The following is a 23,494-nucleotide window of genomic DNA, read 5'->3' as shown; positions in this document are numbered from 1 at the left end:
GAAAATATATTGAAAAATTGGGTCGTCAGAATGGGATATTGTAAGGCCAGCGACGGCGGCCATAAGAAAAAATGGTGTTTAATTATTAACCGGAATGCTGAGGCTTTCAAATAAATAAAAAATTATTGAAAAATATCCATCCGTCTTTTTTTATAGCAATATAAAAAAAACCCAGTTTTATGGGCCATTCTTTATGTCCTTTCTTTAACATCATTATTCAGGTTTAAACTACAATAATGTATCATATATTTTTTAAGGCTATAAATATTAGTATAGTTGTATAAAATATGATCCAAAAAGAGTGAGTTATTTTTTTTATTTGCCACCTGAACAAGTCTTTTTATTTTCCAAATCTTTTATCATTATTCTTGAGAAGATAACATTAAAGTAGAAAGTAATTGTAAAAGCAAATTTTAGGGACATTAAATCCTACAAAAACGGGTTTTTTAGCCAAGTTTTGTGATATTTTTTAATTATAAAAAGTGCCCTACTTTAATTTGTATTTTTCTTATCTCATTTGTACACTAAAAGCCCTGTTACTTACTTGACCCATATCCTTTGCGACACTTTTTAAATTTATGAAAAAAAGTATGTAATTATTAATTATATAATTTATTAGCCAAATAAAAATAATTATTTAGTTTGAAAAAAAAGTTAGTATCTGCAAAAAGAGCCTTCATCAATATTTGAAGTCCTATCGTATCAACTTTTACGTTTCTTATAAACATATATCTTATCTTTTAATTAAAGAAAACGGGATACCCACATTAAAGATGAATATATGTAGAATTTTATGAAAAATAAAAAATAATTATTTCATTCGTCTTATACCGGGAGGAGTCTTGAAACTTACAAATCAATATTATTATATTGATTTGTAAGGTACTGTGTGAGGAAATTATAACTATTTTTGATTGTACAGCTACCTATATACCCCAATCACCTCCTGCTTTTTGAATTTTAAAATAATGAATCAGGACTTATGAACCGAAAACTAACATACACTCATTTGACCCCATCCTATGTACTTGTTTCTTTTATTCGGATTCAAAAATAATAATAATAAAAAAATCTTACGAGGAAGAAATCTGCTTCATTAGGTTAGTTTAAAAATATTGATTTATCTAATGGAATCTTATTAACTATTAAGATAACTAAACCTGATGGAAAGGTCACCTGGTTTAAGCGTGACACGGAAATAAATGACCATATCTAGTTCCACCGCAAGAATTTAAAATAATAAAAACATGTATTAAGTGTGTCCCTGTAATTCCAAGCCAGTGGTTACACCAATGATTATAAAGGCAGGATAGGCAAAAAAACGCAGCGAAAAATAATAGGTGTAAAATTAGAAAATAAAACAGTTTGTGCACTAAAAGGAGAAAGTGGTGTTAATATCTTTTTTCTGAAAGAGGAATTTATACTAACTTTTGCTCTAATTTACAATAGGATTGTTATATCATTATCATATCACATATAAGTATATACGAGGGTTGTTTGAAAAGTACGTGCCAAGTCTGAGGATTGGTACTACTGGCGCAACTTTCAGCAAGGGGGTCTATTTCTTTCTGTTTGTCATTTGTTGGAATCGACGAATTGGCCGGAAAAGATTATGGAGACTGTCTTTTGGATTTGCTCATTGAATATCTGGAAAAGGGTAAGACTATTATATGTAAGAAAAACATCCACAATCGACAAAAAAAAGTCATTTTCCATCACAAAAATGCACCAGCTCATACCTCATCAGTTGCGGTCACAAATATAATGGAAATTGGGTTCCAACTCGAGATGCCATCAGCACCTCCTCTCTTCTTTCATTCATCACCATATCATGGATTTGATCAATTATTACTGGAGAAGTAAACTCAACATGGCGTTTAGAACGTTCAGCGTCTCTCCAAAAAATTTTTTAAACCACATATAAACTGATCGAATCGAAGATACAGAGTCCCCATAATACTTATCAAGCCTCTTTTTAGAATCATGAGGCATTTTTCCTTTAATAAAGTAATGTTTAATCAAGACACGAAAATCTTTTTCGACCATTTTTTGAAAATCACTCCACTTCCTCGATTCAAACGAATGTCTGACAGAAAGAAATAGATGATCTGGCTGAAAGTTGTGTGTTCTTCCAATAGATGTTGACATAACCAAGGACGTCCACAGGATTTTTTTTTTTTTTATGGGGGGGGGGGCTTGTTTTTTTTTACCACAACGAATGACCTTTCTTTTTTAAAGAAAATAAATCCTAAAATTTTTTTTTTCCTCCTCGATGAACCTTTTTAGAAAAAAGTACTTAGAATTTCTTTACTTCTTCGATGACCTTTTTTTTATAAAGGAAAATCGATTTCTTGATAACCTTTTTTTATCAAACAAATCCTTACATTGGGGGCTTATACAGCTCCCAACCTGTGGACACCCCTGATAATCTCAATATTCAACAGTAGTGTCCTTTCTTGGACTTTTCAAGCGACTTTTGTAAATTTACACAAGGGGTTCTCCCTCCAGATCCCGTTGCCCGAATTCTCGAGGATTCGCACCTACGGGAAATTCTCAGGAAATCCCACGTTTAATGATTTCCAATTATTAGCTTAATTTAATAGCACATATATTTTATACTCGTTCAAAAATTAGCTTCTTCTTCATATAATATTCAGGTATTATTTTTGCGGGTCGGATAGGGTTACATAGTTTAAAAAAGCTGGACTTGTGGACTCTAAAACTAACTTACGCACTATTAGTGAAGTGATAAATATGAGAATTGAGAATATATTATGGGCGTCGGGCAACTTAAAGTACATTCTTTTTCCTTAAAATATATATGTTTCACAGTATTTATTATTTACTTACGGCATTCAGATATTTCCCGGGATTCCGTAATTTAAAAATGTCAATTCCCGGGGAACGAAAGCCCTAATTAAGACTCTCCACACGACAACGCATAAGCAGAGTTATCATACTCCAGTTATAATACAAAAAAATCAGATTCAATATTTTCCTTTTAAACCTGTTTGATCATATAGGTAATGGTAAAAAAGACATTTTGATACCATAATCATGTCTCTAGCTTCAATATTAAGCAAGTTATGACCAATTTATTTTTGGAAAATCATTGTTTTTTTTTCTAATTTAATTGGAAAAGCCTTCATCAAAATCTGTGATCTACTATTTATATATGATATTTCAATAAAACAACACAACTTTCCTAAACATCAGTAGAATTGAATGAAATTTTCAGGAATTACAGAGTAAAGTATTATACAATAGATGTTATTTCTAAATACCTGAAATTAAATATAAAAATTAAGACAAGGTACCTTCAGAAATTGTGCAGTAATAAAAATTGAAGGTGCCAATATATTTTAGTATTTTGTTATCGACTATTGATTTTTTTTCTTCTTTTCTCCTGATCAATGCTCTGAAAATTCATTGGTTGGGTTCAAGCTAGTTCTTATTAAACTGTGAACAATTATCAACTATTGTAGTATAATAGTTCTATACTTGAGAAGAGTTGAATGATTTTTGGCCCTTTTTTTATATATAGAAAGGTTGCGTGCTAGAACTGATTATGCAGATGTAGAGATACCACGTTTAATGTATGTAGTTGATATCTTTTTTAAACTTGAATTAAGCAATAATATAAGATTTTAAAGATCCAATAGATCCCTTGGACCTTTTTAAAGTTCTGTATATGTTCGAGTACCCAAAATCTGTTTGGGTCTCAGATTTTTTCGGATACTAAGTGTTAATTTATACTGTACCCAGATCCAAACTCTTCCTATCCCTAAACGGGACGGATTTTAAGTCTCAGATTTAGGATTAATACAACTCTTGTATTTATACCTATTAGAAGTGGAAAATACTCGAGTCCTCCAAACTTTCGTTTAATAAATGTAACAAATTGAAAGAACCGATTTTTCAAAGCAAGTTTGTAATAATAATTAATTATGAACATGATTAATGAATTTTGGGGATCTCATAAGAGTAATATATTCATAGGTATTACGCTAATACCATGAGATGATTAAATTAATGAGTATTTTTTGTCCTCTAAAAAATGATGGGCTCATACATGAATAATTAATTAATTAATTGGAGTAGGAAAATAATGCTTATAAATAACTCCATCAAGAGTACTTTGTTTATTCATATACCCTTGGAGAATTTAAACCTACAAATACATTCTTGGAAAATGAAAATAATTAATTAAAAAGCTGACAAATAAAAAGTTATGTGCAAAAATTGAAGAGACAAAATACTTTTGTTTTGTTTCTAGTCATTTAAGGGTAATTTATTCGCATGTGTGAGTTATATGCAACCATAACAATGTTATTATTAATTATTTAGTAGAAAGAAATCCATTATTTTAATGAACTTAAAAAAACAAACTATTAATGCTTATCTCCTTGGCAAACAGCAAAGCAGTGTGCGTGAAGGACGACATTGAACAACGGAAAAGTAGGGGGATGAGATAAGATATTAATTCGCAATTAGGGGGGAGGGCATAATTGTCAATTCTAAGCTTATTTCTTTAAAAGGAAAGCTTGGATTTCGCCTTAAAATACAAACAAATAATGATGACTAAATAATTCTAAGTAGAGTTGTACCCAACATTTTTCTACATACATACTATCGAAATTTAACTATGTAATGAGTTCGGACCAGAGGCAAAACAGTAAAAACAATTAGTATAAAAACACACAAAAAATAATTATCATAAGATAAGATGGACTATTCATGCTAGAAAAGACTCATGGATTGACGAACAAGCTTAATTCCATCATTAGTCGAACAGAAAAAAAACTATTTAACGCGTTTTATAATATTAAATCTTACATATTTTGATTTAGAAAATTCAAATGGAACATCCTGTCAACCGCAAATAAACTCTAACGACGTATATACTTCATTTATTTATATTTTAAGGGAAAATGGTTTAAGGAGAAATGTTTCGAGGCAAAATATTTTAACCCTTTACGCACTGAATTAAATTTTTAATTAAAACATTTTTTTAAATTATTCAAACATGAATATTAGGGTGTGTATATTTAAAATTACTTCTTCTGTCGGTAGTCTGGGGAAAAAATAAATCAATAAAAGTAAAAAAATTCAGTTGGTACCCCAGATGTGAGATGTAAAAAGTCCTACCGAATAAAACTGTTTTATTTGTCTAAATTTCAAGTTATTTATTTGTTTTAGTGATATAAATTGATACTTTCATAAACGTACATGATTGTTTATGACTTCTTAGCGTACCAGGAATTTTGTCAATCCAGTAAAATTAAACAGATGTCAGTCAAGGAGAACTGAGATGCACCACCAATGTTTTTGTTTTGACTGAAAAGTAACGACCCTTCCTGTTGCAACACTATCTTAAAACTTAAACAGAACCTTTTCTCTACGGGCCTTATTCTATTTCTTAGATCTCCTACGTTACTAATTCTTGATATGTGCATTTTTTTATATATAGTATGACCAAATTAGTCACATGCGGGCCTAAAGGCTTAAGCCAAAAGTACCAGACACCCTAAAATTCATCTTTAAAATATGTCAAAACTTTTTTGATTTACTGTAATATCATTTTATTTTTTGAAATTAGAAAAAGTAAACAGGTGCGTCTGCACGATTATATTTTGAAGGGCTCTTGGTTTTTGTATTTTTTTTTTTTTGAATAATTAAACTTAAAATATTACATTTTTTTCAAAAATCTACAGCTGTATACAAAAAATTTCACATAATAAATTTTTTGGATAGAAATTTCAAAAATCCACAGGTTGTGTACAAAAATATCATTTTTGTCTCAAGTATCAAATTAAACTACAAATATTAATTTTTGTAGTAAAAAGCAAAAATTCATTAATTCTGCCCCTGCAGACGCCCCTGGTGAACGACTGAGCTGAGCTAAACGATTATAAAAGGTAATCGCCTGGTTATTATTACTTACTTCAACGAGCTCCGTTTCAAAGAACTTTGGTAGGTTGATGAATATGGAGATTGCAATCACGGGAATGACATGTTTTCCAACCCTTGTATTGACGGACTGTGTACATGAAATGGAGCGATATTTGAGGGGGAAGCAAACAGCCATGAATCTTTCAAACGCGATCGCTATGACTGTAAAAACGGATGCGCAGAGAATCATATTGGACACGGGGTTAACGAAATATGGAAACATGTAATTGTAGATTTCTAATTTGACTCCAAAAGCATTGATTATACTGAAAACAAGGGAAAAGATGGATCAATAGATAATTGATTATACAGTATGCTTGTACATTCATAAGTTGTTAATCAATAGATAAAGAAATACATTATGATGAATTACATTAAAAGAAGTGTAATTTGATTTGACAAACAAATAGAGATTGAATAATGAGTAAGGATTATATTGCGTGGTATAATTATGGTTGGGAGGAGTCTTAATCCGTCTAATACCCGCATATCTCAGAAATATTTTGTCGTAAAAAATAAATATCGGTCGCTTTTAAGCTTTATAATATTTTAAATTAAAAAAAAGTATTTTTTTTGTAAAGGTCACAAAAAAGGTCATCCCCTTTATCTTAGCTTATGTACTTGCTCTTCCTCCATATTTAGAATGATTTGTTAATTTGATTTTCAGTCATGTTTCATGTTTTTTTCAGTCTTCATAGGGCGAAAAATGACATTTTCGTAGCGAAATTCTGTATTTGTAAAGGGATTCAGAGTTTTTTAATCTTACAACCAAAATGCTGAATCGAAAAAGTTGAATGAAATTCTCTCGCTCAATTTTAATATTTGTATAAAATTATAAAGCTTGACGCATGATTTAGATTGATCTATTGCTTCGTGTGAATGTTGGATCGGAAAAAAAAAAACAGTCCGCCTGTTCTGATTAATTTTCCTAATCGGTCTTTTATTGTAATTACAACAGTTGATATGATGTAGTTACTAACTACATCATATCAACTGTTGAAGTTTTATCATATCCTCTTTTAAAGAGACGAGATACTTGAAGTTTAAAGTCTGTAAGGGGTGGGTGGCTAGAGCGAATTATACTAAAGTATTAAGCGTTTTATCTATCATTCATTCTTTCTTTCGTTTTTCACGGCAATGCTTGCGAGGAAGTCAAAGTTGGTGGGGTTGCATTGTTTGATCAATATTTAGAAGGCCACCAATAATAAAATGGAATCAAAAAAGAACATCAAGATTCAGGCACAAAAAATTAGAATACCTAAGAAAAGTTTAAAATTTTTTCATTTATTATATCCATAGTTTCCCTGACACCATCAGGCAAACTATATACATTATCTAGGCATTCTATATAATGCCTAATTATACATATTGCCGGTAACATATATATATATATATATGTATCATTGGCCATCATATTATTTATATGAAATATAGCTAAGCTTTTCATAAAATATTACTAAACAATTATAATACAGAATAATATTCATTTTAAAAATTGTGGAGAAATAATATGGAGTACTTAGGAGATGGATTTCAGTTGGGGCGATCAACTTATTTGTCTAGGTACCAAATGATTCCGGCCCTTTTCTTTTCTTTTGGAGGAAACATTGTGTGATACAATAATGGTAACAACGTTTTTTATTTTCTTAAATTCTGGGTTGGATTGCAGATAGCTAAAGATAGCTATGACGTGCAGGAGTGACAAATCGGTCCTTAAGACTGATGAATCTTTAAAAAAAAACTTGGCCAATAAGAAAAAAAAAAAATCCTTGGACTGATCCAAAACTAGTTTGTGTTGATTTATATTCAACTTGCAATCTCCATAAGATAGATAGTGTCAAATAAGAGTGGTCATTTTATGATAGTTTCCTCTTTTAAAGCTGTGTCACCTACGTTCTGAGCTTTGCTTTTTATCCATGAATCAACGTCATCTCTTTATCATATTTGTAAAGGGTGGTCCAGATAAATGGGGGTAAAATCTTTAAATGCTTAAAATCATATTTTCTTTTCTTGTTTGCAAGCCACATTCAATGACATTCTATTATTTATAATAGAATCCGTCTTTCTAGATAACCTCAGCCACAGGGTGGATTGAGCAACTTTTTGCCACTTTTAATTTACGTTCCGTAGACAGATAGAGTAGCCCAAGGAAGAAATTATACCTTTTTACAAGACAGTGCATCAGTTAACGAGGCCAAAAAGGTTCTGGTGTTATTGACCACACATTTACTCACTTTTGGAGCCTGGATTTTGGCCTGCAAACAGCCTGCACCTGAACCCATGCAATTTCTACTTTTGGAAGAGAACAGGCCAAGTATTATTCGTCTGTTGAGGCCTTGAAGAAGTACATTAGCCGTACAATGACAAAGATGGATCCGCACAATGTCGCCCAGGCCTGCCAAAGCTTCTGGCGCCGTGTGGTTTAAGTTATCAAGAGAGGCGGATCTTATTATGAATAATTGAATGAAATTAAATGTTGCTTTCAAATAAAAAAAACCATGTTTATCCCACCCATCTAATTCATCTGGACCACCCTGTATGTACTCTGTAGTCCTACTTGGTACAACACAAGGACACACATTCATCGTTTTTTATTTTGTCAATTCATACTCTATAGATAATTATATGTAATTTCTGTACGTACCCTCATGTGTCAACTCATTATAGTTTTTTTATATACCATAGGATATATAGAAATAAAACGGTCGTAAGTCATTCAATCAGAGAGTAGGATATGTTCATTAAATGGAGCAAGGTTCTACGTCAGGGATCCTGAAACACAGGGTCGTTATTTATCATGAGTCAAAACCCATATTATTTTTAAAAGTCACTTATCTCTCGGATATCTAAATGACTGATAAATACAATTGGGCCTATTTCATAAAGTTAGATTAGATCAATTATATTTTGTTAAGAATTATTACATTCTTTATATTTCGATCCACTCATAAATGAATAAATGGCTGTGAATGAAACAAAATTACAGAGTTAATTAGATGTGCGAAAAATACTTACTTCAAAAGTCATTCTCTACAATGATTATCCCCAGATGGACAGGCTCATTGCTGATAATCAATAAAGCTTAGGGGCAAAGTTGAATTGATAATATCTAAGTACAAATCAATTACAAATGCATGAAAGGCAAAGAGTAATATTGAAGATTTCTTGGGGATTATATGTAATTGTGAGCCCTTGTTATACACGGAGTAGAATTGAGGATTAACATCATCCCCGTCATTCATGCCTACATCATTGCCTGATACGGAGTTTAATTAGTCATTATTTTCTTTCTTCAAGGCTACTTGTAGCTAATATAATATAATGAATATAATGCTAAGCTGTTCTTCTCGAAAACATACTTCAAATTTCTAGGGTTACCCTGTTGATTTTTTGTTTTATAAATCTTTAAAAAAAAAAACACATATTTTTTACACTATTGTTATATTCTTCCTACAAAATTAGTATAGGGTACTTTAAATACCCTGTCAGAGGTACTCTTGTGTCTTGGAATTGCAATAAAATTTCGGAAAATCATTGTTACTCATAAACTCTAGCAGAAAATTGGATATTCGAAGCATTAATATACGTGCGTTAAATATTAAAACATTAAGCACCTTTCTTTTTTTGAGCAAAAAATTAGGAAAGCTGCCTCAAGCTAATTGTTTATTTTGCTGAAGTGTTTACCCGCTGGAATTCATATATGGAATGTCTTGGTATTGCCTAAAGTTAAAAATAAATTATGTCGTTGAGATTGAAAAATAAATGCTAGTTTTTTTAAAACCAGGAGGACGTAGTACAATGGATAATTACGGCGAAAAGGGGGACTCATACAATAAAATTTGAATGATTTTCTTCATACTCTTTTGGACGGTCATACTGTTCAACTGACTTAAAGGAGTTATGGATGGGGGACAGTTGATAAATATGGAATTACCTTAGTTAACATGAAAGTCAAGGGTCCAGACAAATTGATTGAAGCTTCAAAAGATATAACCAATGAAATATGGGTCATTTTTCTCAAAAAAATAAATATTTTGGTCTGTCCTTATAAATTTTTTATTTATCGAATGACGTTTTTTTAATGTAAAATAATTTTTTATTATATTTTTAGAATGAGGTTTTTGATATTTGGTAGATTTTTGGTAGGGCATGAGGCATTGCCCTATGGGGCCTTTCTAATTGCTGGTATCGTTTTTCATTGAGTCTTTGAGTCGATTTTTGGTGGAGTATAGGACAAAGTGGGAAAGTAAAACTATGAAATCATACTCCACAAAATCCAGGAACAACGATCCAAACAATAGGGGAGAGTCTATAGGGAAATAAGTTATGGTTCTACTTTACCCATTGCTCCGCCAAAAAAAAGGACCTATATTGTGTCCATATTTCATTTAACGCTAGATTTTTTTTAAAATAAGTTAATTTTTTTTTTTCCAATCATAATATAAATAAACCACATCTTTCGGCTGATGTCCCATTTTTTCTTACTGCTTAGCTGTCATGACGTATAATTAGATTAGTTTCGAGCAGCTATGCAATGAAAGAAATAAAGACAGACAAATCCTACTCGGTATATAACAAGGATATAGGGAGGAATTACTAGAAAGTTGATCCTCAGTTCTCCTCCAAGACTAACAAGTACTTCTAACTCCTCAACATATCCTCCGTATTATTCTCTGTCATTCATGTGCAAACGAACAAGTGATTACTTTATACTTAGAGATTCTATATTCAAGAAAAGCTGAATAATGATAAAAGCTTTGGGAGAAAAAAAACCACAGCTCAAGTTGCAAATACAAAAAGAATCGATGTCATATAGCTGTTATATAGATAATTTTTCAGTTTTTTTCCTTTGCTTGGAGATAGAGACAGCAGCCATTAATCGAAAATAATTAATCCATGCTCATTTAGCTACAAATTGGGAGCATTTAGTGGATAAAAAAAATACTTTGATAAATGCTCTAATAACTTGTAATCTCTTCTATTTGTATATTCATTATAGATCTACCAAAATTATACTAATGTAGTCTTCAAAAATTAATAGAAAAATATTTCTTATTGTTTTTCTTATTGTCTATTAGATGGAGTACCGGCATGGCTCAGATTTATATGAATAATGTATACTATGAATTAAATAGTAGAAGCAAGATAATCATATCTAAAGAAGTCCTTAGAATTTACAGCTCTCTAGGAGTCTATTTACCTAAACAGACTCATACACAGTTGGTACTTGTAGATGGTAAGGTAGGAATGTATATCGACTTTTGAGAGGAAATTAGATAGCCTATTGATTTCTCTCCATTTGATGTTTGTATTTGAGACGAGGAAACATCAAAATATAAAGTTATCACGTGTCGTTGCACTCATGAAAGACGGAGAGTAACACTGATGAATGGTGATGTACTGGGTCCTTGTTGAACTTGGAATAGAATTGAGGATCGACATGCTCTATATATACTAGCAGTAATAACCGCCAATTTCGGAGTAATTAGGTGCTAAAGACAAGTTGTTTTGCTTTAATAATAAAGAAGATAACGCCCCAAGAAATTGTCAGTGTCACTATTCTTCGTTTTTCATTAGCACACTCCATACAATTCATATGACGTGTTCTGTCCTCAAGAATGAAAAGAATAATGTTAAAAGCTTGAGAAAAACAATTTAATATGTTGGGAAGACTGATGAGCATTTACGTCTTTAGAAGGCTCACTAATAAAAACAAACAAAAGTCATTTTAACAATTCAGCGTTTACATTTATTGCGAAAAATGCAAATATACATAAGAGACCAAGAACAGAAAGAGTTCTCTCGTTAAACATGGACTCGCCTGCATTATTCTATTTACAAATAACTTGACTAGATAATCATTTCTTCTATATAAAATATTTATATGATTTACATCAGGGAGTACTAAAGTCTGTGTACCCTGTTATATGCGCTACCCTGCAATATTATATTAATACGACTACATTATTATTTCTTCAATCAAAATATGTTTATGCTATACATCATGGTGCACTATATATGGTACAATCAGTGCTTTGACAAACTATGACAAACATTAAAAAAATCAGCAAATCATTTAATATCAAATTTTTAAACGTTTTTAATCCAATAATTATTTTTTAATAACTGAACTGTACGTACAAAGATAATTTCCATTCCTAAAAAGGTGAAATATTTAATGTTTCTAAAAACAAAAATAACATTGACCAACTAATGATTAAGGTTTTTGTATAGTAGGAGGAGTAATAGCGGCCTTGCTCACGGAGTTATTTGAAATAATGTATGGGGTGAACTAAACAGTTGCATCCCTAGAATGATATTGTTTTTTTTTTTAGAAAATTCTTTTAATGTTTTTAAACTCAGTTTATCATTCTCATTCTTGAATTGTGATTACCTTGTTTCTACGATTTGTTCATATAAAATATGCTGCTGGCTACTTTTTTGTTAGGCTGAAAAGTCTTTTTTTGTAAGTCTTCAAAATAATAAATATGTTTTTTTGACACATTTTAATGTGTCAAAAATGATCATCTGCATAACTTTTAATGGGACATGTATCTTTTCCTGGCATTTTCTCTTCTATAAACAATACACATTTTAAAACACAGAGCTTCTTCATTTTGGAAAGGAAAATTGTTAAAGTATGATCTATGATAATATTAGAACTATTCAATAGCTACCATGATTTTTAATGGATTTTATTTTTCTTCCATTAATGTTTATTTCACTGGCTATCAAAATAGTGCTTAAATGATGGCAGGACTCGACGATTTCCATTATTTGATTCACATTTTCGATAATTGTTCTTGTATCTTTGACACACAAAATTACTGAAACAGAACCCACAAAATAAAAATACCCTGTGATCGGCAATTACAATATCAGGACCATAAACACACTTCACATTTTCGGCTGTCTGGCTTGTATTTGCTGGGAGAAAAACTATAAAATAGGTATGGCAACTTTTCTCTTTGCTAATGTCCATCTTTGGCAACCGCTCAAACAATCAAGAGTCATAGAAATACAGAACTGTCTAAAAATGTTTTTTTGTAGTAAATCTTATATTTCCAACGCCATCTATCGTACACAGATTGCACTTATGCAACGTGAGATATATATTACTAAAGTCATATAAAAGATGTTTTTTTTACTGCATCTATTAATATCCCAGTAATTAAATTCAAGTTTTTTTTTGTTAATTATGATTAAGGTTATTTAAGCTTTGTTTTTTAAACAGTTGCATCAATTAAACATTATCTATAGAGGATAAAATAAGGAACAGTAGTATTAAGTTAGAACATAATGCATTGTCTAGTTATATTATTATTCATGGAGGGATGGAAAACTATAGTGATATGTGAGTAATAAATGATTCTTCAAAGATAGATTAATACAGTATACAAACCCATATGTATGTGCATCAGCTATCTGTTATTAAACATTCAACATTTGACAAAATAATTACATTTTTCGATACATTTATGAAATGTTTTACAACTTACCCCAAATATTGATTAATTATCAGACGTCAACAATAAAAGAAAACATTTTGCGTTCCATGTTCAATTGTTGATAGATAGTAATTTAGTTCGTTCATTTTATCAATATGAACAAGGATGTAGGGATAGATGTTACAAGTTTGCTCCCACGTCATATTTTCGCTTTATATCTCAAAATTGGAGAGAGAGTCACAAATGATGCTTGAAATTCAAATATTACATTAAATTGAAAATTCTAGTAATACTGACATCATAGAATATGATTGGTTGCGTGTTTTGTCAAAATCTGTCTACCTTGCTCAGCAGTAGGTTCGATACATCAAATTAAAAATTTTACCACGCCCGATTACATGATCGTCTAACCTTGCATTTCACTTAACCTTCGAGAATTCCCCATATCTATTTTATACATAATTGTACCAGAGTTTTTCTGGTAATAGAAATGGTAGAGAGTTTAATACGAAGAGAGTACGGCTAAAACTTTACTCGCTCCGATTGGCTCATTACTTTATCCATAAGATACGTGGAGTCAGGCAAGATTGATGGCCCCAATTCTGAAGTGCAGGGGATCCTTTATGCTACAAGGGTTAAACTTATCCTGCTCCGTGTATTCTACAAAAATATGTTTCGAAGTCTATCGAAACATAAAATGAACTAAGTTATTTTACGTCCATGTTTACAAACATAATTTATTGGATGATCATAGTCATGGCTTGCTATTTTTAAATTAAAAAAAAGAGAGTATGGTATTTTTCTTTCAGCTGTTTTCAATAATTTTAACTCTTACAGGATTTAAAGCAGCTGACTCTACGTATTATGAACTCAAAAAAGGTATTACATAGGATTCAGATTTTTATATTTATGAATATAATTCAAGGGGCCTCGTTTAGAATTGGGTTCATTTCATACTTCAGTCATTCGTGAGATTATCAACACTTTATGTATATATAATAATTGAGAACTTTCTTTAAAAAATAATCAAGAGTTGGCAATTTGAAAAGTACAGAAAACTTACAACCAAACGTTTGTTTGTTTTTTCAAATTTTTCCTTTCTCTTTTATCGATCGAGAATAAGAGTGGATAAAAAATCTTGTCATGTGTGTTTTAGAGAAGAAAAGACCACCCCTGCGGACGCCCTTTATATATATTGTAAGTACTTGATGTGCTTATTATGCATCTGTAATTAGTTTTTAGTAAGTAATTATCTAATCTTCAATTCGGATCTTTGAGGTATTTTAACCTTTTTATAGGTTTGAACCATCCTTTATGTAATAAAAAAAATCAATAATTTACATACAAAATTATTTTTATAATTTTATGTTAATTTCAAATATCTGTTTATATTATATATACAATAATCCAATGATTAAAAAATGCTAAAACACACAATATTGTAAGGGTTTTGTTTGAATAGGATCAACACCTTGGGGATTTAATTGGTTTTACGTTAAAGGAATGTATTTGAAACATGAACAATTAACGGAGTATTTGGTTTTTACAAGGTCTAGTTTAATTGAATAATTAGGATACCAGCTTATATCTCCCTTCAAATCCTTATTGTTACTTCTCATTATTCATGAGCATATATACTTTACATATAGATGTTTCCTCTTCAAGATTTAAAGAATAATTATGACTGCCTTCGAAAATATAAGCTTGTTCAAAAAAATTACAACACTTAATAGATCATATTTCTCCATACATAAATGACCTTTAATAATATGTTTGACGGAGATATTGTCAACCATTTTCAAAAAGGACTCTTTCATTAAATGCCTTGATGTATAAATAATTTCATTGATCAAGAGTTTATGATTAAGCCATCAACTGGGTATCTTTTAGTGTCAAGCCATAGTATTGTCCCATATATTTAATCAGTTAATTTTTGCTTTCAAAAACATCTTCACGGAAACATGTATGTTATAAAATGTAAGTACATATTTCTAATGTAAAAATTAAATTGAGAAGTCCTCTACGAATGGTTGGTATTTCCAAAGCATCAATAAGAACGTATTTTTTTTTTTTTGTTAGCTCATGGCTCTTATCTTATCTAGTTGATTAATTGAATTTGAATGAAATATTTCATAGACATATTTGAGTCAATTAGAGGCATGGGTTTCAAATTCCTGGGATGATTGTAGATACCCAAAATTTGTAGCTATAGCTTAGAACCTTTATCTAATTTAAGAGCCTCATATTGATCCTGATATGACCCCTTTCAAATATCAACTCCATCAGGGGCATTCCTAGCTTTCATCATTGACCGTTATATAATCAACGACTTGGCCGGATTTCTGGTGATCACAATGTGCAGGATTATTCATTTTCCGTCATCTATGCTTAGAAGGGTACCTCTCAAGGCATTCCTGAAGCCACTATGCTTTTAATCTTGTAAACAAGACTCCTGAAGCACCCTACACCCTTCATGGTCTTCTTGTCACTTACTTGGGCGTGGAGTTAATCAGACGTCTTTACCCTTTCCCCTCCATGATGACAGTTGTGGTTTGGGAGAAAAAAAGAATTGTTTACAAGGAACAATATATACTATGGAATAATTTCTTTGGAATTTTCAGTAAGCGACAAACCTTCTTGAGAAAAGGCAAATCGAGAGATAAACTCTAGTATCTACATACACACAGCTTCTTTTCATAATTATTACTTAGTGATGGCTTAATTGAATAAAGGGAGTTGGGTTCATCTTGCATACAATAAGTAGGTTGTGTACGCATCCAAGTCAACTAAAGGAAAATTAGATATATACGTATTTATATTTGATGAGTAGTTGTCAATCAATTGAATTAGGATTCGTTTTATATTGTGGGGGCTATCATCAATAAAGTAAATCTCAAGAAAGGAAGGAGTAGATTGGAAAAATAAATAAAAAAAAACCCCTGTGGTATATAAATAAACGTTCAGTCACTGCAGAAAACTCCGGAAAAAACTTTCCGAAGACGCATGTTTCTTACTCATTTAGCTAGCTGGGTTAAATTTTTGGCATGCAAGTTTCAAAATAAAAGACTGCTCGACTTAATACACTGCTACGATTATAGAAGGTAACTTACTACTCTATCTCCAGTAGATTAAGATAATATTAAGTACCAATTCAAATAACAAAAGAGCTTGGAGAACATGTAGTAGGCATTGTAGCTTCTTGTTACCCGGGAAATCCGATGAGTCAATTAAAAATAATCAACCCCAAAAATAATTAACGACTATCTCGTACAATTAATAATTTTTTGTAATTTGTATTCATACTTAATATTTACATAATAAATAACTAATTATGCTGACCGGCACTGATTTATTAATGGACCAGGGTTTGGGAACCACTCATCCAGTGCAAAAAATATGACAATACCATTCCTGTCGTTATATAAAAAAAACAAAAAACAATCGAAAATCAACATGGCCACCCTCATAATTTGAAAAAATGTTTGGAAGGGGAGTAGTTTAACTGTCATACCTTTTATTAAACTAGCTGCTACGACAGGAAGGAAATGAGGACACGTAATCTCACTCCATATCTAAGGAGTACCTAGGTAAGAAGACGTTATACCATTTCATGATATGGATCACTAATCGATACTGAATTCTGGAAGGTTCTACTACCCTCTTCAGAGATCAGCAAAGTGGTTATCTTCCACTTACTCCTTGGTATCTGAAATTTAATTCTGAAGTTTTGAAATCTTCTGTTGCGTGTCTTATCATTAAGGAATATAGAAGGAGCTTAGATCTTCCTCAAACATGGTCTCTGACAGATATCAATCACGGTCGGAAGTTCACCTCAATATTTCAGATATTGACAAGGTTGATTAGTTTTTCTTTACACATTAAAGTCCTCTGGAAGAATATATAAAGATGTCAAACACACTTATGTTTCCTGTCTACTTTGTGAAATTATAAAGGATTTTATATTGCTTAATTCCAAATATATTTTAGATTTTGAGCCAATATATTGGGAGGCATTGGTGCTATTTGGTATTCCTTCTAACAGGAAGTAGAGTTCTATAATTCTAACGCTTTTCTTGCTCAACAGCTAACAGAAGATAGGGTGATTGACCGAAGAAATCTAAGGACTATCTTTATATTGGCTGGAGCTAGATACACCACTTTATTCCTCGATCGTAGGATGATTATTCGACGATATATGAAGTACGGAAAAGAAAATACTGACTGATATTTTTTTTTAAAAGTACTTTGGGTAAGAGTATATGATTATGTAAATGCGATTATGTGAAACGTCGTATTTATTAGTTTGAATGTTTTGAGTTTTTAGTATGAAATTCATTTTTAACTATAATGTTATATTATGTTTTTTTAACAAACACAAATTTCTTTTTATACGTCTATTTTTTTGTACATCTAAATATTTATTGCGGTTTAGAAAAAAATATAAAAAAAAAAAAGGTTGGGTCAAATGGGTATATTTCATAACATAACTTTTCACTTTCAAAAATTATAAAACTTTCTTTAAATACTTAAATGTAGTCCATACTATGGGCTATAAAACAGTATAAGTTTTGTCAAATTTATATTATTAATTGTATATTTTTTGGGACAGTATGCTTTCAGTTAAAAGATTCTCTAATCAAAGTTCATGAAATTCAAAAGGTTTTTTTTCCCCATTCAATACATTAACCAAAACAAATTGAAAGATTTTTTCTACGTCAATTCACATAAACCATAATATCCCTTTTTCTAATATGTGGGTCAAAGGGGGCTAATATATCTAAAATCAAATTAATATATGGTCTTTGACGCATAAAATATGTTCTGCTGGAGAGTAAAAATATAAGAAACAAAAAATGAACGCGGCAATCCCGACAATTTGAAGATTGTTTAGGAAGAAAGCAACATAAATATCATAACGTTTTATTAGATCGCCAGGGATCTAATCAAAATCAGGGGCTATGACACTTGTTCTTAAAGCCTTTCCTAAAACGGGCCAGACACTTCAAAAATGGCCCAAGGGGACTCTAAATTTACCAAATTCAGGTTAATACAAAAGAGCGTCCGCAGGGTTATTATTATTTTTTTTAGGGGGGGGTGCTTGGTTTTTGGATTTTTTTTTTGGAAAATAAGGAATACTCTATACTTGGGAAGTGCATTCATTTGTTTCCTGAGCTTTCACTAGGACTGACATGCTCCCAATGAAAAAAAAAAAAAGCTGAAAGAGAAGGCTGGAGTGAGACTGACCGAGTTGTCCTTAAAATCTGAACACTAAATTTTAAACTTAAACAAAATATAAATCATTGATTAACAATAGATTTTCAACAAAATTAATACTATAAATGGATGTCTTCCTGAGCTCTCTGAATCATTAATGTGGCTGCCCATAGTGGGATTGTTGTATTTCAGGCGGTGGTGGCTGGCACCTGTTGCAGATGTAGTCCTCTGTCATGCTAGTGCTGGCTGACAGTGGCTCTGAGGGCCTTGGGGCTTGGATGATGGACAATGCAACTTGCACCAAAAATATATAGTCAAGGGGCTTGTCATCAGAGCTTTAAGGGAGCCAAAAGTGCCAAAAAAACGGTTCAAAATAACTCAAAAGAGTTTGGCAATGGAGGAGATGGGGTTCCTATATTGCTGGTGTCAAATTTGGCCTCTCCACCATCACAAGGCTCTTTTCACCCACTTGTTTAATATCTCCTATGACAGTTCGATGTGAAACCCCAAGATTTCTTTGATTGGCATCCATGGACTTGAAGGGATTAGACTGGGCTATGTTTTTTAACTTCTCAGGGTACAGATTGGCCTTTTTGACAGAGCCTTCTTCGGCTCCAACGTTTTGGACTATCTGACGGTGTAGAGAGCTCCTGGAGACCTCTAGCTGCTTGGAGTGCGCGAATGAAAATTCTTCTATTACGTTCAATTGTCATTTTCTCAACTAATACATATGCAAGAGTGCTCAGGTTTTGTTTTGTAACTAATTGTTTATGCTTAAATATATGGAAATATGAGGTAATTTCAATCTTTCTACCTTCATTAATTAGTGAATTAGTAAGTGTTCATATTTCCCTGGACCACCCGGTATGGTACTACAGAATTCAGACCTTTTTTAACATAAACTTCCTTTAATATTTATTTGGGAGAAATGAATTACTACTATAAAGAAGAGAAAATATTTCAATAATATTTAAATTTATTTATTTTATTATGCATTTTTAAAACAATTATCACGAAAAGATAGGCAAGAATGATTACTTTAGAACATTGGTCGGAGGAGAACAGGGGGTAATTAACCCAAATGGTGTAATTTTGTGGTAATTTTTCTTGTGTGTTATTTCTATGACATGTTAAATAAATAAATAAAATAAACATCATCCTGCTAGTGTGGCGTAAATTAATTTTACTACAAGTTCTTTTGAGGTAACGCGTAAAAACTCACCCTACCCTTGCTATTGAAGAATAAGTTAACACCACGACGACCGATTAAATCATGATTAAAAAAAAAGAAGAAAATAATACCCGCAACAATCATTTTTCCTTTATCTATTATTGAAAGGTAGTTTTTTCATTACAAACATGCCAACTCTAGCTATCACTCATTACCAGGGGAACTAGGAAACATTTCAAAAGTGAGGAGTTGGAGTCAGTTTTATGAAAATGACGTGATATATTCATGCACATTGGTATTCGAAAAGTTGGTTTGCTAATATTCTGGGGGCCTATTATTTATCTATCAGTAAATAGGTGATTTACTTCTAACGGTTCTTTGTAATTAAGGCCCTAGTTAGAAATTAAATTACTCTCGGGACATAAAATATTCGGTTCTATCCGAGTCCAAAGTGCAATTATGCCCCTTACTACTCAGTTACATGAAAATAATACTCGAACCCCATATCGAATATTATAACAGGACAACCGTTATTATTTACTCATCTCAATTATGCAAATTTTGAGAGGTTAAGAGTCATTTTTTTACAATTTTCCTATGAGCAATTTTGTAGAACACATAATTAGCTGTCGATTGCTAAAAAATAATTGTCCATATCGCCACTATGAACACACAGTACGAAAAGAAGATTGAAATAGGAGCGCTCTTCTGCGCGGGATTGTCCCGAAAGGCCATTGGGAACAGAAAAGGGCCTCGATAAACGAGATTTTCAATGCTTTCCATGTATGGAAGGCATTCTAAAAATTGACTCTTATATCTTGAATTAAAGAATAAATGAAAATACATATATAACAAAAATAAAAAAAGTAGGATCCCACCTGTAGTTCATGATGGCAAATAGAATCATGATTGAATCAATAAAGGATAGAAAAATGAGTAATCGATTGAATACATTCTTCATTTCGTTTCTGGAGAGAACTGCGATGGACATTGCATTCCCAAATAATCCAAAGGTTCCTACAAGAACTAGGAACACACCCTCAAACCAAAACTCAATATCCTGGATTACTCTATTTGCAGTTTGGGATCGGTAACAGCATTCACTTTTATTAACAAACATCTTGAAAGGTAGAAATAATGCTGTAGAGAGAGAGAGTGAGGAACTCTTAAAAAATGAGAACGAGAATGATAATGAAACACAAAATCTGGAATGACTTTTTTTTTTTTTTTTTTCTCCCCGTCTTCTCACATCGTCTTCCATTCTCATGTTTAAAAAAATGAAAGCTTTTACTTTGAAACGGAGAAAAATACAGACGAAGAAGAAGGGCTTTTGAAAAGTATAGAATGGGAGTCAGAGATTTGGAAAGCTAACGGTTTACATAGGTACTTGAAATCTACATATTTTATTCTCATATTTGTGAGTTGAAGCTGCATTGATTAAGTAGGCATGTGTCGACATTTTAGTTCCACAATTAATCCCAATTACGTAGGAAATTAAAGTCAATATATGTACGAGGTGTGTTCAAAAAGTAAGATGACGTTTCAAATTTTTGCAGGGAAGGTACATTTGGTATGCTACATTTTTTCTCTTAGTACACTCGCTACAAACATATATTTACTGTTTCGGCTATATAATATATTTAGTTTGTTTGTGAGAGGCATAACAGATCTAATTATTTTTGCGTTTTCGGCGATTTTTTGCAATTGAAAAATATGGATCAATTTTATGTAAAAAATTAAATTAAATGCGCCAAAACACTTAAAATGTTGACAGTTGACTATGGCGAAACTTTTCTGAGTAAGAAAAATAATGTATACAAGTGGTACAAACTCTTCCAAGATGGCGCGGAAGATGCCAATGACGAGCCTCCCTCTGGACGCACAAGCACGTCACCAATAGATTAAATTGTTGAAGCAGTGAAGAAAATAGTTTTTGGAAACCGTCGAATCAATCATAGAGAAGTTGCTGAGGATATTGACATATCAGTTGGCTCATTCCATAAATATTTATTTCGTATGTTTTGGGCATGAGACAAGTGTCAGGGAAGTTTCATTCCGAAACTGCTTAATTTTGACCAAAACAATCGTCAAAAACAACATCATTCCTTAGCCGCCATATTCACTGGATTTGGGCCGATGTTACTTTCCTCTTTCCAATACTGAAGAGATCCATGCAAGGACGGAGATTTGTAACGATAAAGGAGATAAAGACTGCATCCCTGGAAGAGCTCAAAGCTATACAGAAAAGGGTTTATATGAAGTGCTTCGAGGATTCAAAAAAGCGTTGGTACGAGTGTATCTGAGGAAGATTACTTTGAAGAGAATTAAAATGAATATTGATGAATAAATAATAAAAATTAAATTAAATACAAAGTCCCTTTATTGTTTGAACCCACTTCGTATATATATATATATATGTTATATGGACATTTAGAGTTGTAAAAAATTAGTTAGGTTTAAAAAAAAAAGAAACTGAATATTAACACGGTGACAATCTTTGGAAGGAGAGCAGTTTAGCTGTCATGACGTCTTATTAGATCAGCTGCAAGCAACTATAAAAGGAAGGAAATCACCACTCCGTATCTAGCAAAAACAGGGACAAGAATGACCCAGAGGTCGATCCTCAATTCTACTCTGAGTCTAACAAGGACTTATGTTTACAACTATCCAAAAATCTTTTATGTTACTCGCCAATATGTATGAGCTCATATAATTAAATAATACTAATAACAGTTTTGGGAAATAAAAAAGCTTGTTCAAGTGTCAACTACAAAAACTATCAGACTAGACTAAGGCCATATTGGCCGGTTTAAAAAAAATAAAATTAATTAATAGATTTTTAGATTGTGAAGGTAGATTTTAATCTATAATACTCCTTGTATGTTTCAGAATTTGTTTATTAAATAGATCCATAAATCAAAACCTGGAGATGTGAATTCTACTATATTCCATCCCCCTGGTGATGAAAAAATGATTGATCCCCGCTAACTATAAAACTTTGATGACAGAAATATTCCTTGATACCTACGAATTTGAGTCAAAAGAAATAATACATTAGCCAAAAGGAATAAAAAAAGAGATACATACCTTTCAAAGTGATAAAATGCATCCCAGTTGACGAAAACTCAGTGTTATGATGGAGGAATAATTTAGATAAATTTGGCAAGTTAACTTCAACATGCCTCTCCTCCATCATTTGTATCAAACAAAAACTTTTCTTACCAGCCGGTAATATTCTGATGGGTCTTGTTTATTACCGAAAAATGTAGACAAGCACATCTTTTTGCAAATTTTTTATTTATAAATTCATGAAAATATAAATGTATTATATAACCCGTGTATATTTTAAATAAACTTTTTTTTTATAGAGAAGTTACATATCCTTGTGAATAATTTATTTATTCAGAAATAAAATATCGAAAAAACTTGAAAAACTACGTTAATTCTATTAATTTTTTTTTTACTATTATACCGTATCGAACCGTGTAGCGTGAAGGGTGTACTGCAGTTCGTACCGAACTGTGGGCTTAGCATACCGTCCCATTCATAATCTCTATCTATATTTTTACCTGTAGGAAGAAACCGTATGTCAAACCTACACACATTTATATCAAGAAATAAATTTCTCCTAAGTGTGATATCCTAGACCCCACATTTTTTTAGAAATAGCTAAAGACTCTCTAAGTCAATCATGTTTAGGCAGGCTTTT

General features: G+C 31.7%; 1 protein-coding gene across 1 annotated transcript in view; it reads right to left on the bottom strand.

Moving 5' to 3' along the window:
- LOC121125132 (FMRFamide receptor) overlaps positions 1-20,966 on the bottom strand; it is a 30,573-nt gene extending 9,607 nt beyond the window's left edge. The window contains exons 1-2 of the mRNA XM_040720247.2: positions 20,664-20,966; positions 5,945-6,218 (exon numbers count right to left, since the gene is read on the bottom strand). Of these exons, the coding sequence (XP_040576181.1) occupies positions 5,945-6,218; positions 20,664-20,905 (516 nt within the window). The 5' untranslated portion in view covers positions 20,906-20,966. The remainder of the gene's footprint in view (positions 1-5,944; positions 6,219-20,663) is intronic.
- Between the last annotated feature and the right edge of the window lie 2,528 nt (positions 20,967-23,494).

Source organism: Lepeophtheirus salmonis, chromosome 10, assembly GCF_016086655.4.
Source record: "Lepeophtheirus salmonis chromosome 10, UVic_Lsal_1.4, whole genome shotgun sequence".
Classification (NCBI taxonomy): Eukaryota; Metazoa; Arthropoda; class Copepoda; order Siphonostomatoida; family Caligidae; genus Lepeophtheirus; species Lepeophtheirus salmonis.
Note: the sequence above shows the minus strand (reverse complement) of the source record. Positions and strands in the feature narration are given on the sequence as shown.